Source organism: Nycticebus coucang, chromosome 12 (genome assembly GCF_027406575.1).
Source record: "Nycticebus coucang isolate mNycCou1 chromosome 12, mNycCou1.pri, whole genome shotgun sequence".
Lineage (NCBI taxonomy): Eukaryota > Metazoa > Chordata > Mammalia > Primates > Lorisidae > Nycticebus > Nycticebus coucang.
This window is the reverse complement of record NC_069791.1, coordinates 51405934-51431269: the sequence shown is the minus strand read 5'-3', so window position 1 is coordinate 51431269 and position 25336 is coordinate 51405934. Positions and strand designations below refer to the sequence as shown.

General features: G+C 42.8%; 1 protein-coding gene and 1 pseudogene across 1 annotated transcript; one reads left to right on the top strand and one right to left on the bottom strand.

The window, feature by feature from the left end:
* The first annotated feature begins 1037 nt into the window (after nucleotides 1–1037).
* APOBEC1 (apolipoprotein B mRNA editing enzyme catalytic subunit 1) lies at nucleotides 1038–15873 on the top strand. The gene is made up of 5 exons (XM_053558067.1): nucleotides 1038–1137; nucleotides 4989–5016; nucleotides 9852–10249; nucleotides 10920–11038; nucleotides 12158–15873. Exons 1-5 carry the CDS (start codon nucleotides 1122–1124, stop codon nucleotides 12305–12307), a joined length of 711 nt encoding a protein of 236 aa, XP_053414042.1. The 5' UTR covers nucleotides 1038–1121; the 3' UTR covers nucleotides 12308–15873.
* On the bottom strand, nucleotides 6948–8377 carry LOC128561628 (BUB3-interacting and GLEBS motif-containing protein ZNF207-like; annotated as a pseudogene).
* Nucleotides 15874–25336: the final 9463 nt, after the last annotated feature.

Genomic DNA, 25336 nt, shown 5'->3' with positions numbered 1-25336 from the left:
TAATCGATTAACATATTGATCGATTCCACGGATTAGGATATGAACATTGTGGAAGCCATTATTTCACCTTTATTCCACCATTATTCTATACTTGGCTAACTTGAAAAAACTTTGTCTCTGAAGGACCTTTATTTATGATGTGGGATTTCTGCCCCTTCTTCAGAACACTCATTGTCCATTGTCCAAAGAACTGCTTTATCTCATGAAGGCTGGAGGCTGACTTTCACAGCTAAAGAAGCCTTATGTTTAGGGTTCAGGTTTAAATTTCATGGGACGTTGAGGTAAAAATTCAGGAGCTTCAGATTTGAGACCCTAAAGGGAGACTTAGATCTTGAGGAATTGACCTCAATTCTGGGAGTAGGTGCTGAGATTCAGAGAAATTTGTGGCTTGAATTTGACCCAGGGTTCAGGCAAGAGAGGGCAATGGCAATAAGGAAGTAAAACATCCACTAATTCAAGAAGGATAAAAAAGGAGAAGTGGACTTGTCCACTTAACCTTAGCTTCAAGGAGGAAGAGAGAGCTCCAAAGACTTGCATACTAATTACCTGACTCAGAGGACAAGGTTCTTCTGATTTTATGTCTAACAGTGCCCCTCCCCTTTCCAACTGGGATTTGGAGCAAAGAGGAAAATAAGACGGAGTGAGAGATAAATGAGTAATAGCTGAAGGCCAAGACCACGGTGCTCCCACCATGTAACGTAAAAACTTTCAGCTTATAGTAATAGGCTTCCTCTTAACTTTGTTCTTCCTCTCTTCTTTCCATTAACCAGTGATTGGTCCATTTTGCCTTAACCGTGCTTTAAAGGAAAGAGAAAGATTACTAAATTCACATGTCAGCAGAGAACTTTGGAATTTGGCATCCCCAGTGTTCTACTCTGCAGGATGAGTGTAGGCTTTCTTATCTGTAGGACACAAACTCCAGCCTAACTTCCCTCTTAGTCTGCCACTGGCTGCACAGCCCACATATCTAGTAAAACTGCCCAAGACTTAGGAATGAGTCATTCTCAGTCCAAGCAGGTGCCAGTGGGCACACGTGAGGAAACAAAGTTCAGGCGCGTTGCTGGCAGGAGCAATCAGAACATCATACAGTTTTAGGGAAAGGACTTCAGAGAAAGAGCGCCATGACTTCTGACAAAGGTAAAATAGATCTGGGGGTCTGGCAAATTCTGTATCCTTGAAAGGAGAATCAGAAATCATGTGTGTGGGTATCCTGCTCATGATTGTGTCCTTGGGTATTTTCCAATTTTTCTGTTATTAATTAATATTATTAATAAATAAGATTTATTATGATGATGAAATATTTACATCTCCAAATGATTTTGACCAAATGACACTAAATCAGTGCTTGAGGGCCAGGCGAGGTGGCTCACAACTGTAATCCTAGCACTCTGGGAGGCTGAGGCAGGTGGATTGCCTGAGCTCACAGCTTTGAGACCACCCTGAGCCAGAGTGAGACCTTGTTTCTAAAAAATCATTGTGGTCGAGTCTAGCCAAAGCCATACACAGTTTTAAAAAACAATATAAAACAGGCTGGCACCTGTAATCCTAGCAATTTTGGAAGCTGAGGTGGAAGATTGCTTGAGGTCAGGAGTTTGAGACCAGCCTGAGCAAGAGTAAGACCCTGTCTCTACAAAAAATAGGGACTAGGCAGGGTGCTGTGCACCTGTAGTCCTAGCTACTCAAGAGGCTGAAGCAGGAGGATTGCTTGAGCCTAAGAATTTGAGATTGCAGTGAGCTACTATGATACCACTTTACTTTAGCATGGGCCACAGAGGTGAACCCTGTCTCAAAAAAAAAAAAAAAAAAAGGGAGAAATTCCTTATACACTTTGCTCATTTCCCTCTAATGGCTACATTTTACAAAACTATAGAATCGTATCAGAAGCAACATTTTTTTTTTTAGAGAGAGTCTCACTCTGTTGCCCTTGGTAGAGTGCTGTGATGTCACAGCTCACAGCAACCTCCAGCTTTTGGGCTTAGGTGATTCTCTCGCCTCAGCCTCCCGAGTAGCTGGGACTACAGGTGCCCACCACAACACCCAGCTATTTTTTGTTGCAGTTTGGCCGGGGCCAGGCTCAAACCCGCCACCCTCGGTATATGGGGCTGGCGCCTTACTCACTGAGCCACAGACGCTGCCCCAGAAGCAAAATTTTAACACTGATACAACCTACAAGTTTTATTCAGATTCTCCCAGTTTTACTTACACTCATTTGTGTGTGTGTAAGTATGTTTAGTTCTATAAGATACTGTTCCCTGTGTAAGTTCATGTACTCACCACCAAAGTCATACACCAAAGACAGTTCCCACAGCACAGATACCTTTTGTTGCCCTGTTTTTTTTTTTTGAGACAGCTTCAAGCTGTCACCCTGGGTAGAATGCCATGGCATCATAGCTCACAGCAACCTCCAACTCTTGGGCTGAAACAATCCTTAGTTTTTCTGTTTTTCTTTTTTTTTTTTTTTGCAGTTTTTGCAGTTTTTGGCCAGGCCTGGGTTTGAACCTGCCAGATCCTTAGTTTTTCTATTTTTGGTAGAGACGGGGTCTTGCTTTTGCTCAGGCTGGTCGCAAACCTCTGAGCTCAAGCAACCCACCTGTCTCGCCTCCTAGAGTGCTAGGATTCGAGGAGCCACTGCGCCAGGCCCTGTTGCCCTGTTAATATCAAACCCTCTTCCATCCTGCCCAACTCCTGTCCCTAACCCTCGACAGCCCCTAATATGTCCTCATTTCTAAAAGGTTGTCATTTTAAAGTTTTGTATACATGAAATCATACGCTATGTGACCTTTTGAGATTGGCTTTCCTTTGTTCAGCATACTTTCCTAGAGAGCCACCCAAGTTGACACATGCATCACTAGTTTATGCCTTTTATTGCTGAGTAGAACTCCATGGCATGGACATACCACAGACGGCTTACCCATTCACCTATTGAAGCACATCTGGGCTGATTCCAGTTCTTAGATATGATTAAGAAAAAAAAATCTAGGAGCATTCATGTTTCAAACTTTTGTGTGAACTTAGTTTTCATTTCTCCGAGACAAATGTCTAGGAGTGCAATTGTGCTGGATGGTATGGTAGTTGCGTTTCTAATTAGCTTTTTTTTTTTTAACTAAACTGCCAAACTGTTTCTCAAGTGGCTGTACCAATTTACATTCCTACCACAAAGTACAAAAGATTCACTTTCTCCACATCTTCATCAGCATTTGATGATGTTAATACACATACATATTATATACACAAACATATTTAGGCATTCTGGTAGGTGTAGAAATAACTTACTGTAGTTTTAATTGGCATTTTCCTGTCAAATTCTTGTCAAGAGCTATGAGGAGAAGGCCACAAGCATTTTAGGTTATGAATTTCTTTTGTTTTTAAAGCTCACAGCAACCTCCAACTCTTGGGCTCAAGCGATTCTCTTGCCTCAGCCTCCCAAGTAGCTGGGACTACAGGCACCTCCAGAATGCCTGGCTGATTTTTTTTAGAGACAGGGTCTCGCTCTTGCTCATGCTGGTCTTGACCTTGTGAGCTCAAGCAATCCACCGGCCTCAGCCTCCTTGACTACTAGGATTACAATTATGAGACACCACGCCCAGGATAAAATTTACCCTTTTATGAGGAGACCATTTGGTATAGTGAAAAAAACTCTAAACCTTTGGCTTTTTTTTTTTTTTTTTGAGACAGAGTCTTACAGTGTTGCCCTCGGTAGAGTGGCAACCTCCAACTCTTGGGCTCAAGGGATTTCTTTTGCCACAACCTCCCAAGTAGCTGGGACTACAGGTACCCACCCAACGCCCAGCTATTTTTTTTGTCGCAGTTGTCATTGTTGGCGGGTCGACCCAACGCCAGGTCGATTTGAACCCGCCAACCTCAGTGTATGTGGCTGGTGCTGTAATCACTGTGCTATGGGCGCCGAGCCTGAAACTTTGGCGTTGAACTTAGGTTGGTAGAATTACTGTTTCTTTTGTTTTGTTTTGTTTTGTTTTTAAGAGAGACAGAGACTGCTCTATTGCCCACACTGGAATGCAATGTCACAATCATAGCTCACTGTAACCTTAGACTCCTGGGCTCATGAGATCTTCCTGCCTCAGCCTCCTGAGTAGCTGTGACTACAGGCCCACTGCCACACCTAGCTAATTTTTGATGCCTTTTCAGGGTAGAGATGGGGGTCTCACTATATTGCCCAGGCTGGTCTTAAACTCCTTGCCTCAAGCAATCCTCCCACCCAGGCCTCCCAAAGTGCTGACATTACAAGCATTAGCCACCATGCTCCATCTTGAATTACTATTTCCTAGGTCTTTTTTTTTTTTTTTTTTTTTGAGACAGAGTCTTACTCTGTCACGCTGGGCAGAGTGCTATGACATCATAGCTCACAGCAACCTCAAACTCTTGGGCTCAAGTGATCCTCTTGCCTTAGCCTCTCTAGTAGCTGCAACTATAGGCACCTCCACAGTGCCTGGCTATTTTTAGAGATGGGGTCTCATTCTAGCTCAGACTGGTCTCTTGATTTCCAGATCTCAGGCAACCCACGTGCTTCGGCCTCCCAGAGTGCGAGGATTAGAGGTGTCTGCCACGGCGCCTGCCCTTATTTCCTAGGTCTTATGATTACTTACAGGTTTGGGGCTGTTATTTTTGAATTAGGTGACAAAAATATTTTAATGGTTAAATGAGTTGTGAAGTAAATAAATATACTATCGCTGTTGGGTTCTATCATAAGGTCTAACACATAAGCAAAAAAGAGAGAGGTTATATAAGGTAGAAAAATAAGGAAGGGGAAAATATGTTTGAACTGGATAGTAATGAAATTTCTTCAATCATTTATTCAATAAATATCTGTTTCAGTGTGATACTGTCTGGAACAAGATATACGTAATCTCATATACTTTACAATTTAGTGTTATTACAGTCGTGCAAATAGGCAATTATGATATAGCATGATAATTACTCTGATGAAGGTATTTGAGTGTTATTTGACATAATAATTTCTTGGTCAACAGGTATTTCAACTGGTGATCCCACTCTGAGGTAAGAATAATATTCTGTGCACACTTAACTCATCAAAACTAAATGGGTCTTTAAGAGCAGTAGGAATACAGCTTTCTTTATAGTTTCTTTTGCCACGATCCTGTTCTTTTTTCTTTTTGGCTTTTCCAACTTCATTCCCTATAATTATTATTTTCTATATCTTTGTTCTTACATTCTGTCGTTTATGTTTAAATAAATTACCTTTTAGCTTGCTTCAATCTGTTATAGTTTTACTATTTTTCTTCTCTCTGTAAATCTGTTTTTATAGCCATTAGCGCAATGTCTGGGGAACTCATTTGTGACTTTGACTTCTTCATTTCATACTATCTGCCCACCTTCCAGATACATCATAATAACAAGGAGATCAGGTCAAGGCATATGTTATTTCATGATAGGTGGAAGGATTGAGCTACATGATAAATTAATATGATGCTTCAGGGATGAGTAGGAACTATTAGAATGTAATAAGCTTATGATTTAACCACATTGCCAAGAAGAGTCCCCAGCACAGTTGTCAGTTTCCCTTGAGTAACAGCTTTCAAACATGGAGAGTGGGGTTTTTTGTTTGTTTGTTTGTTTGTTTGTTTGTTTTGAGACAGAGTCTATGTCGCCCTCGGTAGAGTGCCATGGCGGCACAGCTCACAGTAACTTCAAACTCTTTGGGCTTAAGAAGTTCTCTTGCCTCAGCCTCCCGAGTATCTGGGATTATAGGTGCCTGCCACAACACCCAGATACTTTGTTGTTGTAGTTGTCATTGTTGTTTGGCAGGCCCGGGCTGGATTCAAACTGGTCAGCTCTGGTATATGTGGCTGGTGCCCTAGCTACTGAGCTATAGGCACCGAGCCAATGTAGAAAAACCTTGAGGCCAGATTACTTTTTTCTTATATTTGACAATAGGATCCTATTGGCAATTTGAAGTTTCAACACTTAAGAAAATCTGGATAGAGCCAGGCATGGTGGTTTATACTTACAATCCTAGCATTTTGGGAGGTGAGGACAAAGGATTGCTTGAGGTCAGGAGTTTGAGACTAGCCTGAGAAAAAGCAAAGTCCACATCTCTACAAAAAATAGAAAAATTAGGACAAGCGTTGTGGCTCCCACCTATAATTCTAGCACTTTGTCTTTTTTTTTTTTTATTGGTAACTATGAATTTTATTATGTGGACATCTACTCTGACATGCATCTGTACAAACCTTTTAAGCAGTGGTCCACAGCTGGGTTATGAATAAAAAGGCATAAATTTTTCTCTCATTTTATTACATTGAAGTTTAACAGTACAGAAATTCACATGACCTTGCTAGGTCAGATTTCTTTTTTTTTTTTTTTTTTTTGCAGTTTTTGGCCAGGGCTGGGTTTGAACCCACCACCTCTGGCGTATGGGGCTGGCGCCCTACCCCTTTGAGCCACAGGCGCCACCCTAGGTCAGATTTCTTAAACCCTGCAACATGAAGAACTCTAAATACATTAAATATTGTTACACATTCAGACTTCCAATGTACAGGTACTTGGAAACAGTTACAGCCCTCACCAAGCTAGGTTGGGGACATGAAGTTCAACAGCATCTGAAATGCTGTGAAGGCATAACTTTACAAATAGCAGTGTAAGCTTACAGAACTTGGTGGTATGCTCATGTAATTCCAGCGCCTTCACAATTTAACAAACCAAATTTACTATTCTTCACTTCTAAAAACCTAGATGAAACATGAAAAAGAAGCCATACAGTATAAATTGCAACTTCAGGAAAAGTTCCTGCTTTATTATTCCAAATAATTTTTCCCATGTAAAATAAATGTCCAATAGTTCCTGGTATGTGGGAAGATAATTTTTGTTAAAGTCACGATGAAGCCTTATTGACGGAAGCTTGGCTATATAAACAGCACAAGTTGAGAAAAGGTTTAATCTCCAAACCTATTAGACTGGATGAAGTAAGATCAGTAGTGGCCACCTTACGACATTACAGGAGGTCTCATTCCCATCAGAGGTTGAGGAGGCCCACCTTGGTAAGGGAGTACCATTGGTGGTCCCTGCCCTATGGCAGCATAGCACCAGGAAGGTAACCTGGCATGCCTGGATGATGACCACCATACTGACCATGAGGTGGCATTGGTGGTCTCATTCCTTGTTGCTGTGGGATGCCTGGTTGTGGTGGCTTCATACCTTCAATTGGTCCAACTGGTGGATTACTGATGGGGGCCTGTCCTGGTCGAGGAAGATTACGTTGATATTTAGGTAACTTTCTTCCAGTGATATATTCTCATCTGGATGGATCAACTTACTGGTTGCACTAGTTGTCGTTAGTGTAGCAGGCTTACTTGTTATTGAAGCTGCTGGTTTAGCTGCAGTACTATTTGTTGTACTAGTAGTTGAAGTTGTAGACTGTAGCAGGGAACATAGGCTTTGGGGGTTCTGTAGTTGTTGCAGGGGTACTATTTAAAGGCTTAAAATCTATACCAACAGGTCCTTGGACAGCTGCCTGAGCTTGTGCTGTGCTAGGAAACAGAGCTTTAGAAGATGCAGACAGACTTTCTGAATCGGATGAAGCTGAACTTGAGCTTGGTACAGGTGTCCCTATCTGTCCAGCACTAGGGGAAGGAGGCTTAGTAACAGGAGGCTGTGGCGCAGGTACTGTTGCTGTTGGTGCAGGTGGCCTATTAGGAATACCTGGCGCTGAAACAGCCTGTGCTTGGGTCATTGGAAGGATTCCAGGATGCGTACGTGGTGGCATCCCAGGTATCAGAGGTGGTATTCCTGGTCCAGGTGGCATCAATATGTTTTCACCGCAGAATGACTGGGTGTATTTTCTCTGATGATGCAATCCAGGTGGCATGCCTGGCGTAACTGGTGGCATTCCTGGCATCAGAGGAGGAACACCTGGCATCAATGGATGTATGCCTGGAGGCATTCCTGGTGCTCCTGGGACTGGTGGCAGTCCTGGCTGCGCCACTGAGGGAATATAACCTTGTTGAGGTTGAACAGGCTGTGGTTGAAATGAAGTTGAGTCTTCATCATCATCATACTCATCAGGATCATCTTGTTGCTTCTTTTTTTGACTTTCTTGTGTCTTCTGTTCAAGAAGTCGTCTCCTTTCATCCATGTCTTTTTCTGGAATACCTTCCATACCATATATTTCCACCTCTATGTCTGTTCTCCCAAGTATTGCATCTGGTACAGCATCTATTGTCTCTTTATGTACCTGCATGCAATGAATAGCTAAGCCAGGTCCTGCATACAATTTCTTATGACATATATGGCATTTAAAATGCGTTGCTGTTTGGTGCTGTATAAGGATCTTCTCATCATCAAAATCTCTATTACAATACCAGCACCACGGTTTCAGCTGCTGCTGCTTCTTGTGACCCATAACTGCACTCTACCGACCAAGAAAAACAAGGAGAAAAACAGGGAAAACGAGAATATCGCTCACTTTTCGGATCCAATGGCCACCACCATGTCCCACAGGAAACAGACACCTTTTTTTTTTTTTAGACAGAGTCTCAATTTTGTCACCCTTGGTACAGTGCTATGGCGTCACAGCTCACAGCAACCTCCAACTCCTGGGCTTAGGCGATTCTCTTGCCTCAGCCTCCCCTGTAGCTGGGACCACAGGCACCCACAACGCCTGGCTATTTTTAGTTGCCATTTGGCCAGGGCCGGGTTTGAACCGCCACCCTCAGTATATGGGGCCAGCGCCCTACTCACTGAGCCACAGGCGCCACCCAATCCTAGCACTTTAAAGGCCAAGGCGGGTGGATTGCCTGAGCTCACAGGTTCAAGACCAGCCTGAGCCAGAGCAAGACCCTGTTTTTAAAAAATAGCTGGGCATTGTGGTAGATGCCTATAGTACCAGCTACTTGGAAGGCTGAGGCAAGAGGATTGATTGTGCCCAAGAGTTTGAGGTTGCTATGAGTTATGACACCAAAGCACTCTACGGAGGGTGACAAAGTGAGACTCTGTCTCAGAATTAATTAATTAGCTAATTAATTAAATAAAAATAGAAAATTTAGCTGGATGTTGTGGTGTGCACCTGTATTCCCAATTACTTGAGAGGCTGAGATAGGAGAATCACTTGAACCTAGGACTTTGAGGCTGCAGGGCGCTACGATGATACTACTATCCTCTGGCCAGGATGACAGAATGAAAGCCTGTTTTTTTTGTTTGTTTTGTTTTGTTTTTGCAGTTTTTGGCCGGGGCTGGATTTGAACCCACCACCTCCAGCATATGCAGCCAGCGGCCTACTCCTTTGAGCCACAGGCACCACCCATGAAAGCCTGTTTAAAAAAAAAAAGGAAAGAAAAGAAAAAACAAAAGTTGGCTATAGTTCATTGAGGAATAGTAAAATAAGGATTAGGAAATGGCGCCCACAGGTATAAAATAGAAAGGTTAGAATATAACTGGGTGCCGTGATAACTGCCTATAGTCTCAGCTACTTAGAAGGCTGAGGCAGGAGGATCCTTTCAGCCTAGAAATTCAAGGCTAGCCAGGACAAAATAGCAAGAGCTTGTCTCAAAACAAAAAATAAATTAGAATTTAATTAGGAAAGCTTTAAAAAAGAAACCAGAACATACTTATATCTAAATTCAAGAGTAAAACTCCATGATAGTAGAGAGTGGTAACCAAGTGACATGACTGGGAAAACGACCTCCTCACTGTGTTTGTAGGAGAAAATCTGATAACTCAAACGGACCTCTCTACATAACCTTGAGTCAGAGAATAGAAAAACATATTTCTGAAATGTCATCTTTCAACTCTTCCTGAGATAAGAGGAGAGTATAAAAGGACATTTAAGTTCTCCCTAAATATTGCCTGACAACATGGGCATGGTTTTTATATTTCAGGAGAAGAATTGAGCCCTGGGAATTTGAAGTTTTCTTTGACCCTGGAGAACTTCGTAAAGAAACCTGTCTGCTGTATGAAATCAAGTGGGGCACAAGCCACAAGATCTGGAGAAGCACAGCGCAAAACACCACCAATCACGTCGAAGTGAATTTTATAGAGAAATTTACTTCAGAAAGACGTTGGGATGCTCCCATCAGCTGCTCCATCACCTGGTTCTTGTCCTGGAGCCCCTGTTGGGAATGCTCCAAGGCTATTAGAGAATTTGTGAGCCAACATCCTAGTGTGACTCTAGTTATTTATGTAGCACGGCTTTATTGGCACATGGACCACCAAAACCGGCAAGGACTCAGGGACCTCATCAACAGTGGTGTGACTGTCCAGATGATGAGAGGCTCAGGTAAAAAAAAAACAAAAAAAGATTCTTTGTTTATTTTGGTTTTTTTTTTTTGTTTTTGAGACAGAGCCTCAAGCTGTTGCCCTGGGTAGAGTGCTGTGACATCACAGCTCACAGCAACCTCCAACTCCTGAGCTCAAGCGATTCTCCTGCCTCACCCTCTCAAGTAGCTGGGATCACAGGCACCCACCACAATGCCCGGCTGTTTTTTGGTTGCAGCCGTCATTGTTGTTTGGTGGGCCTGGGCTGGATTCGAACCCGCCAGCTCAGGTGTATGTGGCTGGCACCCTAGCCGCTTGAGCCACAGGTGCCGAGCCAACAAAGATTCTTAATTGTTTTTGAGAGACTGTGAAGGCAGTAGCTGTTTGTAGGCCAGAAGATTAGTTATCTCAGACAGGAAGACTCCGACATACAAGTCCAGAATAATGTGAGAAAGGACTAGGTCTGAAATTCCTGGTGAGAAAAGTGTCAAAAATCCAATCCCTGTCTTCAATCTTGCCACTGTGGCCTCTCAACCATCTTCAATGAACTGCTTTATTCTTTTTAGGGAGACTAGCCCATCTGCAGCAGCAAATAGGCCAGAAGCTTTACGTATGGTATACTTTCATGCTAAGTCCTCTTTAAGTGACTTATCATTGTACTTGCTGAATGAACCAGATTTGTGTTTCCTTAGAGTATTGTCACTGCTGGAGGAATTTCGTCAACTACCCGCCTGGGAAAGAAGCTCACTGTCCAAGATACTCACCTCTGTGGATGACGCTGTATGCACTGGAACTCCACTGCATAATTCTGGTAAGTTACTTTCACAGGCATAGATTCTTTTTTGTTGTTGTCGAGACAGAGTCTCAAGCTGTCACCCTGGGTAGAGTGCCGGGGCATCACAGCTCACAGCAACCTCCAACTCCTGGACTTAAGCGATTCTCTTGCTTCAGCCTCTCAAGTAGCTGGAACTATAGGCACCCGCAACAACGCCCAGCTATTTTTTTTTTTTTTTTTTTTGGTTTTAGTTGTCATTGTTGTTTGGCAGGCCTGGGCTGGATTTAAACCCGCCAGCTCTGGCGTATGTGGCTGGCACTTTAGCCACTTGAGCTACAGGTGCCAAGCTACAGGCAGAGATTCTAATGCAAAAAGAAGCATACTTTGTCAATGTTTTTGTTTTTTATTTATTTATTTTTGTTTGTTTTTCATCAAAGTTTTTGTTTTTTGTTTTTTGGTTTTCTTTGAAACACTATTGTCCACACTAGAATACAGCGCCATAATTATACCTCACTGTAACCTTGAACTCCTGGGCTCCAGTGATCCTCCTCCCTCAACCTCCTGGATTGCTGAGATTATAGGCATAAACTATGAAGCTCAGCCAAAATCCTTTGCTGAGAATTTTGACACTTGAGATTGAGTTATTTAACCAGTTATCCCCTTGTAAGAAAACTTGAGACTATCATAATCTTTTTTTTGTTTTTTTGCAGTTTTTGGCTGGGGCTGGGTTTGAACCCACCACCTCCAGCATATGGGGCCAGTGCCCTACTCCTTTGAGCCACAGGTGCTGCCCAAGAGACTATCATAATCTTTTTGTGAGAAATAAGTGGGAGATGGGAATTTGGGTAAACTAGTCTGAGATATATACAGACCCTGTATTAATTCCATTTTATCATCATGATTATTGTCATTAAACACATACTGGCCCTGTAGTGTTTCAAATATTGTCCTGTTCCTTATTGGCACATCTTAGTGAAAAACTGTAGGGGTCTCATTTGGAGTCTCCCTCTTTTTTTTTTTTCTCCTTCTTGCCACCTGGAGTCTTTTGAAAGTAGATCAATGTTCTTCCAATTGACATTGTAAATGTTTATGGTAATAATAGCATTAATTGAAGTATTTGTCCTAAGAATTAAATATCATCCTTCTTTCTTCCAGAGTCTTCCACCCTGTTTAAAGATTTCAAGAAGACATCAAAATCAGCCTTCACATTTCAGACTTACTCTCCAGAACTGCCATTATCAAACGATTCCACCCCATCTCCTTTTAGTCACAGGGTTGATTCAACCTTCTGTGACTTGGAGATGAATAGAATGATTCCATATTGGGCGGCGCCTGTGGCTCAAAGGGGTAGGGTGCTGGCCCTATATGTTGGAGGTGGCAGGTTCAAACCCAGCCTCGACCAAAAACTGCAAAAAAACAAAGAATGGTTCCTTATGTGTACTGTTTCAAGAACAAACGATAGTGACCTACTAAAGAGTCAAGGGCGGGCGGCGCCTGTGGCTCAAAGGGGTAGAGCACTGGTCCCATATGCCGAAGGTGGCGGGTTCAAACCCAGCCCCGGCCAAAAAAAAAAAAAAAAAAAAAGAAAAGAGTCAAGGGCATTCAGAATGTTGAAATGTTCACAAATAACCCCCAAACTTACAACAATAAATATTTATTATCTCACAGTTTCTGTGGGAAGATTGCTTAAGTTTATTAAACTCAGGGGTTTAAGACTGCAGTGAGCTACGATTGTACCACCATACTCCAGCCTAGGTGACAGAGTGAGACCCTTTATCTAAAAAAGGAAGAAAGAAGGTGTCAGCTGGGTTTTTAGTCATTTGACGGCTTGACTGAAGCTACAGAATGTGCTTCCCAGGTGGCTCACTTGCACGGCTGGCAAATTGGTGCTAGTGGCTGGCAGAAGGTCTCAGTTTCTTACATGTAGGCTTCTCCACAGGACTGCCCAAATGTCCTCGTGATGAAACAGCTGGCTTCCTACAGAACAAGTAGTATAAGAGAGACCAAAGAGGAAATTTCCAGCTGGGCTCAGTGGCTCACACCTGTAATCCTAGCACTCTGGGAGGTCGAGGTTGGTGGATCACTTGAGCTTAATAGTTTTGGAACAGCCTGAATAAGAGAGAGAGACCCAGTATCTACTAAAAAGAAAAAGAAAAACTACCCTGTTTCCCCGAAAATAAGACATCCTCCGAAAATAAGACCTACTTATAGGAAAGATAAGACGTCCCCTGAAAATAAGACCTAGCGCATCTTTGGGAGCACACCTTAAAATAAGACACTGTCTTATTTTTGGGGAAACAGGGTAGCTGGGACATTATGGCAAGCATCTATAGTCCCAGCTACTTGGGGGACTGAGGCAAGAGGATGCTCAAACCCAAGAGTTTGAGGTTGCTATGGGCTATGATGCCACGGTACCCTACCCAGGGTGACAGAGTAAGACTCTATCTCAAAAAATATTTAATTAATTAATTAAATAAAATAAGAACACAGCTAGAGAGAAACAAAGGACAAAGTAGCTTCTATTTTTACTTGTTTCTATCTTAGAAATCATAAGATTTTTTTTAATTTTTTTTATTTTTAATTTCAGTGTGCTTGTTCATTCTTCTTTGTTTGAAGTACTCCTTTTTTGTTGATTTTCTTCTTTCTCCTGCGGTGCTGGCTGGTTTTGATGTTGTTGGTAGAGACGGAGTCTTACTCTGGCTGACTGCTGCTCATATGGGTCTTGAACCTCTGAGCTCAGGCAATCCACCCGCCTCGGCCTCCCACAGCGCTGGGACTACAGGCATGAGCCACCACGCCTGGCCAGAACATCATAAGACTTAATAAAGGGGCCTGGCACCTGTGGCTCAAGTGGCTAAGGCGCCAGCCACATACACCTGAGCTGGTGGGTTCGAATGCAACCTGGGCCCGCCAAATAACAATGCCGGCTGCAAGCAAAAAATAGCCGAGCGTGTGGTAGGTGCCTGTAATCCCAGCTACTTGGGAGGTGGAGGCAGGAGAATCACTTGAGCCCAGGATCTGGAGGTTGCTGTGAGCTGTGATGCCATAGCCCTGTACCGAGGGTGACAGCTTGAGGCTCTGTTTCAAAAAAAAAAAAAAAAAAGATTTAATAAAGGATTTATTCATCAGAATTTACAGGATTTTTTTTTTTTTTGAGACAGAGTTTTACCCTGTCACCCTGGGTAGAGTGCTGTGGTGTCATAGCTCATAGCAACTTCAAACTCTTGGGCTCAAATGAACCTCCTGTCTCAGCCTCCCTAGAAGCCGGGACTACAGGGGCCCACCACAACACCTGGCAATTTTTTCTGTTTTTAGTAGAGATGAGGTCTCACTTTTGCTCAGGCTGGTCTTGAACAACTCCTGAGCTCAATCCACCTACTTCGGCCTCCCAGAGTGTTGGGATTATAAGAGTGAGCCACCATGCCTGGCCACAGGATGATTTATTGTTGCAATAAGAGTAACTCCAAAATTTCAGTAGCTTAACACCCAAAAAAAGATTTCTTTCCTGTTCCCATTGCAGTTTAAGGCAAGTTGGATGGGAATGTCAGGCTTTGGAGTCCTCTACTGCATTCTCTAAATTCAGCTAGCATGGGGGCAGGGAGACCATTAAAATAGTATGAAAGAGTGTATTGGTTGGGTGGCGCCTGTGGCTCAGTGAGTAGGGCGCCGGCCTCATATGCCGAGGGTGGCGGGTTCAAACCCAGCCCCGGCCAAACTGCAACCAAAAAAAATAGCCGGGCGTTGTGGCGGGCACCTGTAGTCCCAGCTACTCGGGAGGCTGAGGCAGGAGAATCGCCTAAGCCCAGGAGTTGGAGGTTGCTGTGAGCCGTGTGACGCCACAGCACTCTACCGAGGGCAATAAAGTGAAACTCTGTCTCTACAAAAAAAAAAAAGAAAGAAAGAGTGTATTGGTTGGGTGCCTGTAGCTCAGTGGCTAGGGCGCCACCCACATACGCCAGAGCTGGCGAGTTCAAATCCAGCCTAGGCCAACTACAACCACGAAATAGCTGGATGTTGTGGTGGGCACCTGTAGTCCCAGCTACTTGGAAGGCTGAGGCAAGAGAATCGCTTAAGCCCAGGAGTTTGAGGTCGCTGTGAGCTGTGACACCACAGCACTCTACTGAGCACGACATAGTGAGACTCTGTCTCAAGAAAAAAAAAAAGAGAGAGCATGTATTAAGAGTCAAGAACTGGCAAACATAATTTCTGCTCCCATTGCATGAGCCAAAAATAAGTCACATGCCTCCACCAGCGTATAAGGGAGGCTGAGAAACATAGTGCAGCTGCCATGCCTAGGGATAAATGAAAATGGATTTGGGACTAAATGCCAACTGATGGATAGATAAAGAAAATGTAGTATATATACACAATGGAATATTATTCAGCCACAAAAAGCATAAGACACTGTCATTTATAGCAATATGGATAGAACTGGAGGTCATTATGTTACATGAAATAAGCCAAGCACAAAAAGACAAATATGGCCTGTTCTCATTTATATGTGGGAGCTTAAAAAGCAGATCTCATAAAGATCAAGTGGATTGGAGGTTACCAAAGGCTGGGAAGAGTAGAAGGGATAAGGGAGTGAAGAAGAGGTTAACTATGGCTACAAATATATAGTTACATGGAAGAAATAAGATCTAGCGTTCAATACATCCGAAGGGTGAATATAGTTAGCAATAATCTACTGTACATTTCAAAATAATAGGAAAGAATCTAAATGTTCAAATCATAAAAATAAGATTAATGTTTAAGGTGATCTGTATCACAATTACCCTGATTTGATCTTTACACATTATATGAATGTATCAAAATATCACCTGTATCCCCCAAGTATGTATCTTTATTATATGTCAATTAAAAAGTTTGAAAGAAAATAAGTTTGGAAAACACGGAGATATAGTGTGCCTGCCACAATGAGGAGTCACATTGGCCCAGACATTTGCTTAGCTTACCTTCCCTTGGTTAGTTTGGTTGTTCTAGAACATTAAAAGGGGCTGGTGGCTCTGTGCCCACAGATCAGTGTTTAGGGTGCCAGCTACATACACTGGGGCTGGCGGGGTCAAACCTGGCCCAGGACCTGTTAAACAACATTGACAACTATAAAAAAAAAAAATCTGGATGTTGTGACAGGCACCTGTAGTCCCAGCTACTTGGAAGGCTGAGGCAAGAGAATTGAGGTTGTGGGGAGCTGTGATGCCACAGCATCTACCAAGGGCAACGTAGTGAGACTCCGTTTCAAAAAAAAAAAAAAAGAAAGAAAGAAAACAAAGAAGAATGCTCTTCAACTTCTTTTTGTTTGTTTGTTTGTTTGTTTGTTTTTACAGTTTTTGGCCGGGGCTGGGTTTGAACCCGCCACCTCCGGCATACAGGGCCGGTGCCTTATCCCTTTGAGCCACAGGCGCAGCCCAAAATTAACCTTTCCTTTTTTTTTTTTTTTTTTTTGTAGAGACAGAGTCTCACTTTATGGCCCTCGATAGAGTGCCGTGGCCTCACACAGCTCACAGCAACCTCCAATTCCTGGGCTTAGGCGATTCTCTTGCCTCAGCCTCCCGAGTAGCTGAGACTACAGGCGCTCGCCACAACGCCCGGCTAGGCTGGGTTTGAACCCGCCACCCTGGGTATATGGGGCCGGCGCCTTACCGACTGAGCCACAGGCGCCGCCCGAATGCTCTTCAACTTCTAAACTCCTAAGTTTTCTATTTTTTAGTAGAGAGGGGTTCTCATTTTGTTTTTTTGTTTGTTTTGAGACAGAGCCTCAAGCTGTCCCCTGGGTAAAGTGCTATAGCATCACTGCTCACAGCAACCTCCAATTCCTGGGCTCAAGCACTTCTCTTCCCTCTGCCTCTCAAGTAGCTGGGACTACAGGTGCCCGTCACAACGCCCAGCTATTTTTTGGTTACAGCCGTCATTGTTGTTTCAGCAGGCCCAGGCTGGATTTGAACCTATTGGCTCAGGTGTATGTGGTTGGCACCTTAGCGGCTTGAGCCACAGGCACCAAGCCAGGGGGTTTCTCATTTTCACTCGGGCTAGTCTTGAACTCCCGAGTTCAAGCAATTCTCTCACTTGCACCTCCCAAAGTGCTGCAATTACAGAAATGAGCCATATTGTGGCTTTGTCTTATATGTTGATCATATTCAGCCACACTCCACACCACAGTTATCTATCTTCTGTCTTTTTTTTTTTTTTTTTTTGAGACAGAGTCTCTACGTGGCCCTGGGTAGAGTGCCATGATGTCACAGCTCACAGCAGCTTCAAACTCTTGGGCTTAAGTGACTCGCTTGCCTCAGCCTCCTGAGTAGCTGTGACTACAGGCACCCGCCACAATGCCCAGCTACTTTTTGGTTGTAGTTGTCATTGTTGTTTAACAGGCCCAGGCCAGGCTCGAACCCGCCACCTTCAATGTATGTGGCTAGTGCCCTGCTCACTGAGCTATGGGCATGAAGCCTCTTCTGTCATTTTATTTGCACGTTAAAGTTTTTTGCTAATTTGTTTTTTTGTTTGTCTTTTTTTATTAAATCATAGCTGTGTACATTGATATAATCATGGGGCATCATTCACTAGCTTCACAGCCCATTTACCAAGTTTCACATATACCCTTGTAAGATGCACCACTGGTGTAATCCCACCAATTCCCTTCCCTCTACCCACCTCCCCGGTTTTTTGCTAATTTGTATAAATAAATGTATGATTTGAGAAGTTGGTATAAAGTAGTCATAAAGATGTGAGCATTGAGCAATATAAAAACTATGTGAGAAATAAAGTTACTAAGCATACAGGAAGGATTTAAAAATTGAGATAGATGATTTTTTTTTTTTTGAGACAGAGTCTCACTATGTTATCTTGGTAGAGTGCCATGGCATCACAGCTCACAGCAACCTCTAACTCTTTGGCTTAAGTGATTCTTTTGCCCCAGCCTCCCAAGTAGCTGGGACTACAGGTGCCCGCCACAATGCCTGGCTATTTTTTATTGCAGTTGTCATTGTTGTTTAGCTGGCCTGGGCTGGGCTTGAACCTGCCAGCCTTGGTGCATGTGGCTAGTGCAGTAACCACTGCTATGGGCACCAAGCCTGAGACAGATGATATATTAAATATTTCTATGGCTGTGATCCTAATATTTCTAGAAGGATAAGTTTGGGTTGACCCTTGACTGATCTCTGGAATAGATAAATATTTTCTCAATCTTTTCAACTTTTCTTTTACCAAAATATGCTTTTTTTTTAGACAGAATCTTGCTCTGTCAACCAGGCTGGAGTGCTATAGTCTCAGGCTCCCAAGTAGCCGGGACTATAGACACACATGACCATGCCTCATTAATTTTCTATTTGTAGTAGAGATGGGGTCTTGCTCTTGCTCAGGCTGGCCTTGAACTCCTGAGCTCAAGGGATTCTCTTGTCTTAGCCTCTCAGAGTGCTAGGATTATAGGTGTGAACCACCATGCCCAGCCTAAAATAACCTCATTCTGATGCTTCTGCTTCCTGTGGTTTTGTTTCAGAGTCTTCTCACATGCGCTGCTCTTATCAAACTAATCCCTTTCTCCTGTATTTCATTCTCTTATAGCTCTATTTTATACTCTATCTGCTAGACTTGACTTTCTTCCTTTATATTCTTGGCACCTATGTTAATGGCTAACATAGACCTGCCTGTCTATGTCTATGGCAATCATGTAATAAATACTGAAAAAATGAATTATTTATTATTATTATTATTTGTAACAGTGTCTCACTCGGTGTCCCCATGGTAGAGTGCTTTAGCATCAGACAAGCTCACAGCAACCTCAAACTCCTGGGTTCAAGCGATGCTCCTGCCTCAGCCTCCAGGTAGATAGTATCACAGGGGCCTATCACAATCCCCAGCTAATTTTTCTTTTTCTTATTTATTTATGACAGAGTCTTTCTTTGCCACCCTTGGCAGAGTGCTGTGGCATCATAGCTCACAGCAACCTCAAACTCTTGAGCTCAAGTGATTCTCTTGACTCAGCCTCTCAAGTAGCTGGGACCTCAGGCATCTGCCACAACTCCTGTCTAGTTTTATCTTGCTCAGGCTTGTCTCGAACCCATGAGCTCAGGCAATCCACCTGCCTCAGCCTCCCAGAGTGCTAGGTTCACAGGCATGAGCCACCTCACCTGGCCAATTTTTCTATTTTTAGTGGAGACAGGGTCTAACTCTTGCTCAGGTTGATCTTGAACTCCTGAACTCAAGGGATCCTCCCACCTTCGCCTCCGAGAGCACTAGAATTACAGGAGTATTTAGAATTATCAAAACAACACAAGAAGGGTACAAGAAGCACTGTCACTGATTATATGCCAGGAAATTTAAACATTTTTATAGGTCTGTAACTTAAACAATGCAACATATGACCAAAAAAGGGATGATTTCTCTAGTATACAAAACTTCCTCACAAATTAATAGAGGAGAAATAGAATAAACCGATAGAAGAATAGGCAAAGACTTTCCCCAGAACAGCTGGGAATTCTTGCTCGTCTGAGACAATCAACAATTCCCAGAAGAGTTAAAAATGGTCAATAAGCACATACCCATGAAATGGTGAATACTACAAAATAAAGAATTTGAAAATTTTTAAAAGTACCATAGTTCACCCATCAGATTGTCAAAGAGATTAATCCTATTCAGTGTTGACAAGGATGTGGAAAAACTTGAGGAAGTACTGCCTTAAAAGTACTTTTTTTAAAAAGATACATCCTTTCCGGACCTCTTTATCCTATTGCCCCAAACTACACAATTACTTTCTGGGTCTGCAATCATCCTCAGAATCTTCTCACTCTTCTGTGTTAAAATACTTGCATCCTGGATTATAGGCATTCCTCCTTTTTGGGTTTTGTCTGTCTTTTTGTTGTAATAACCCCCTCCAGGAGCTTCCCGAGAAAGAGTACATAGGAAGCAATTTGAAATCTTCCTAGTTAGGAAAGAAAAAGTGTGCGAGTTTATACTATTATACAAGCAGGTGTAGATTCCTTCAAATTTTATTATTCCATCATTGGCTGATTTTTGTGTTCTTAAGATCAGTTTAACTTCACAGATCTTTGTTAAAGTCTTTACAAACTTCTGTAGTTCACTGATTTTAATGTACTTTATCCCTTTTGGCTTAATTTCTTATTCAGATCTCATCTATGACAAAGGGTGCATGAAGCCCCTGCAGGATTTAAATTAGAAGGAAAAAAAAACAAATTTTGTGGACCACACCAGCTTTAAGACCCTAGAGGCAAATTTTATTTGATTAACACTCAAGATGGTTACTTGTGCTGTGTAGATTTCACGGTCCAAAGATTAGAACAGGTTGCTCTGCATTCAGTGAGCCAGCCTTTGTGCCTCTTTCCCCCATGGCCTGTGACTTCAGACAAGTTCCCAAGGTGGACCTCTCTGGATCCTGGGTATCACACCTTCCACAGGCCTCTCAGGCAAAGGGTTGGGGACAGCTCCTGAGCTGTTACCAGCTCCAGGATACCTTATTACCTCTTTTCGGCTCCCTTAAACACTCTTTTATTAAACTTTCCCTTTGTGAAACACTCTTTTATTAAACTTCTCTCAAGTTTCCTAGGTAAGTTATGCCATCTATTCCTGCCAGGATTCTGACTATTTTTATGAAATCAATAGGAAGTACATTTTTTTTTTTGTAGAGACAGAGTCTCACTTTATGGTCCTCTGTAGAGTGCCGTGGCCTCGCACAGCTCACAGCAACCTCCAACTCCTGGGCTTAAGCGATTCTCTTGCCTCAGCCTCCCGAGTAGCTGGGACTACAGGCGCCCGCCACAACGCCTGGCTATTTTTTGGTTGCAGTTCGGCCGGGGCCGGGTTTGAACCCACCACCCTCGGTATATGGGGCCGGCGCCTTACCGACTGAGCCACAGGCACAGCCCTAGGAAATACATTCTTTTTTTTTTTTTTTTTTTTGGCCGGGGCTGGGCTTGAACCCGCCACCTCCGGCATGTGGGACTGGCGCCCTACACGTTGAGCCATAGGCGCCGCCCAGGAAATACATTCTTAATCTTCCCAAATTTTGTAGGCATTGGCAACATGTGGACCAGACTGTGTATACATATTTTAGTGAGTTGTTATTGTTTACAGATCCAGGAATAAATCAGACATCACCCATCAACATGAATACCTACATGGAATGAAACATAGGTACAACTCTGGTATACCCAACTGTAGAACATATGTACCCAGAACCTTTCTGTGAGTCACATGCCCTTTCTGTGATATCAGAGACAGCCAAAGAGTCAGAGGAAGGCAGTACTTCCTCAAGTATCTACTCCTTTTTCATCTTTCTTGGGGCTGGAAGCTGATTTGTGGACTAGATGAACCAGAAAGAGTACATCTGAGTAGAGAGGGTTTGTTGAAGAGAAAAATTCAGAGTTTATTACCTCTATCATGATAAGTAGCTTTTTTAAAAAAAAAGAAAATGGGCAATTGTTTCAGTTTGGCCTGGAATAGGTAGGAGGGACATATCAAGAAGCAAACCAGTTAATATCTCTAGCTTAGATGATCTCTTGGTTCTTAATGCTTTTATTTTATGTTACAATTTATTAAGCATCTTATAAAGGTTGGGGCTGGGTGTGCTGCCTCAGGCTGGATGTGGTGGCTTCTGTCAGTAATTGCCACACTTTGGGAGGCCGAAATGGCAGAATTGCTTGAGGCTAAGACTTTGAGACCAGCCTGGACAACATAGTGAGACCCCTTCTCTACAAAATCTTTTTTGAAATAAGACCTCACTCTGTTGTCCCAGCTAGAGGACAATGGCATCATCCTAGCTTGCTGCAACTTCCAACTCAAGCTATCCTTCTTCCTCAGCTTCCCAGACTGCTAGGATTACAGGCAGGAACCAACATACCTGGCTACAAAACATTTTTTAAAAATTATCCAAGGATGGTGCAGCAGGCCTGTAGTCACAGATACTCAGAACACAAGGTGAGAAGGATCACTGGAGTCCAGGAGTTTGCGGTTGCAGTGAGCTATGATTATGCCACTGCACTCCAGCCTGAGTGACAGTAAGACCCTGTTTCAAAAATAAAAACGTTGGTGGATGGTCTGCAACTCTCGCTGGGCTTGTGATAGTAGTATGAGCAAGTTGGTAGCATGAAACGAGAGCCTCTACAGCAGTGGTTCTCAACCTTCCTAATGCCTCCTAATGCTGCGACCCTTTAGTATAGTTCCTCATGTGGTGACCCCCAACCATAAAATTATTTTCGTTGCTACTTCATAACTGTAATTTTGCTACTGTTATGAATTGTAAATGTATATATTTGTAATCATAATATCTGATACGCAGGATGTATTTTATTGTTACAAAGGGGTCGCAACACACAGGTTGAGAACCACTGCTCTACGGTATGGTATTCTTTGGGTAGAGGAATGAATTATTCTATGGAATTTTTGAAGGCAAAGTTAGTGGACCTGTCATATTTTCTGACAGATAAATTACATGTACTTTCTCCCAGGTTCTGACTGACCACTATTCAAATGGAGGATTTGAATAGTGTTTTCTTTAATGATATAAAATAAGATCTATATGAGAGATGATACAGCCCAGATAAGCAGTGGGGATAAAATGATAAGGAAATTACTCTATACCTTACTGAATAGCCAAATCCCCGAGTATAGAAATGTTTATACAATTTTCTAGCTATAACTTAATTTAAATTCCCATGGAGAGTCACATGCTTCCTTGCATGCTTGAGGCCATCCTGTCCAGGGTTGATTCTCTTGCTGTGGAATGTGTCCCCTAGAGTTAGCTTTATGACTATTGTCCCAGATGATTATATGTATAAAGGAAGTCTTTATATTTTATTTTTTTGAGACAAAGTCTTGTTTTGTCACCTTGGTAGAGTGCTATGGTGTCATAGCTCACAGCAACCTCACACTCTTGGGTTCAAGTGATTCTTTTGCCTCAGTCTCCCACGTAGCTGGGACGGCAGGCATCTGCCACAACACCTGGCTATTTTTAGCGACAGGGTCTTGCTGTTGCTCAGGCAGGTCTCAAACTCATGAGCTCAGGCAATCCACGTGCCTCGGCCTCTCAGAGTGTTAGGATTACAAGTGTGAGCCAGGAGATTAACTTTTTTTTAATTTTTATTTATTTATTTATTTATTTTTTTGAGACAGAACCTCAAGTTGTCACCCTGAGTAGAGTGCAATGGCATCACAGCTCACAGCAACCTCCAACTCCTGGGCTCAAGCGATTTTCCTGCCTCAGCCTCCCAAGTAGCTGGGACCTCAGGCGCCGACCACAATGCCTGGCTATTTTTTTTTTCGTTGTAGTTGTCATTGTTAAACGTTTGATGGGCCCAGCCTGGATTCAAACTCGCCTCCTCTGGTGTATATGGCTGGCGTCTTAGCTGCTTGAGCTACGGGCGCCGAGCCAGTAGATTAACTTTTAAATTAGAATGTTAATTGTTTCAGTCTTGGGTTCTGCCAATTATTGTTTAAGATATTGTTAACATGGTCTTCATTTTTAACTTAAATGTATGAAACTGTAATGTTGGAAATGAAAGAACAGAACAGTCTTGGAGAGGCTACTCTTACTGTTCTCCAGAATCCCAGTCTTCTGACAAAGTTTGTTGGACCTATCCCCATCTCTGCATATTGACTGACAGTGATAGGCGGCTGGACTCTCTTTTTCCAGTAACACAAAGACTGACCAGATGTTTGGTCTACAATAGGGGATCTTCAAAAGGACTGACCCAACCAAAAAGACACAGAGAAACCACAAAGTGGAGATATAATCAAGACTTCATTAGTGATAGAGTGAAATGGAGGGACCTGCCCAAATAGAACCAACCTGATCTAATAGAACCAACCCACCCTGGAAGAAACGAATGCATAGAATGTCCCCTGCCAGGAGAAAGGGGCTGTGCCAATCCCTACCCTTTGGACCTTTTAAAATCCCCATCCACCTTAACCCACAGGCTGACTTCCTTCTTGAGTTCAGCTTACCCGCAGGTAGAAGAAAGGCTGACATTGCCCACACAGAACCTGGACTCCGTCTCCTTTCGTTTCACGTTTCAGAATAATCTTTTATTTTTTGGTCTTTGACCTCTCATTTAGGGGGTCTTTGGGACATGAATGCAGGTGGGTGCAGCAAGTTAATATTTTCAGGTCCTATACTGGCTTTGGGGAAAAGGGATTCTGGTTTCTAAGACCTACATTATAGAATAGGGATCCTTGTTACTATGGCTAGCCTTGGGGAAGAATGCAGGATCAGAAATAGGAGGATAGTAGAAATTCAGACAGAAATTTTTGCTTCAGAGGCATAAAGCACTCCAACATTATAACTGGAGACTTTATTTATTTATTTTGAGACAGAGTCTCACTCTGTTGTCCTGGGTAAAATGCTATGGTGTCATAGCTGACAGGAACCTCAAAACTCAATCCTCTTACCTCAGCCTTCCAAGTAGCTGGGACCCTAGGCACCTGCCACAATTTTCTAGTTTTTGTGTGCCATGGCATCACAGCTCACAGCAATCTCCAACTCCCGGGCTTAAGCGATCCTCCTGCCTCTGCCTCCCAAGTAGCTGGGACTACAGGTGCCCGCCACAACGCCCGGCTATTTCTTAGTTGCAGCCATCATTGTTGTTTGCTGGGCCTGGGCTGGATCCCAACCCATCAGCTCAGGTGTATGAGGCTGGCGCCTTAGCAACTTGAGCCACATTTTCACTTTCTTACTAGCATCCTTTGATGCATAATGCTTTCTAATTTTGATGAAATTTAATTCATCTGTTTTCTTTCTTTTGTTGCTTGTGCTTTTAGTGTCATATGTAAGAAACAGTTGCTTAATCCAAGGTTATACAGATTTTCACCTATGTTTTCTTCTGAGGGCTTATAGTTTCAGCTCTTACATTCAGATATTTGATAAATTTTGAGTTAATTTTTGTATATGGTATATGGTAGGGGCCCAAATTTATTATTTGGCATGTGATAGCCAATTGGCCCAGCACTGTTCTTTCTCGGTGGTGTCCATGGTTCAGTGGGTAGGGCGCCGGCCATATACAACCAGGCTGGTGGGTTCAACCCCTCCTCCATGGAATGGTCTTTGCACTCTTGTGAGAAACCAGTTGATCATGGATGTGTAGGTTAATTTCTGGACTCTCAAGTTTATTCTAGCATAATGGCTTTTTATTTTTACTTATTATAAATCATGTTTGTATTATTTCATTCAGTATTTTATCTTTAAAACTTCCAAAATTATTTGTCATTTATTTAGTTGATTAAAAACAAGCTAGAATCAAATTTGCTGTGGTAAAAATTCCCTAAAAACGAAGAAAGAAATGGCTTCATAGCAATATTACTACAATGTTAGGCTGTGTTGTAATTATT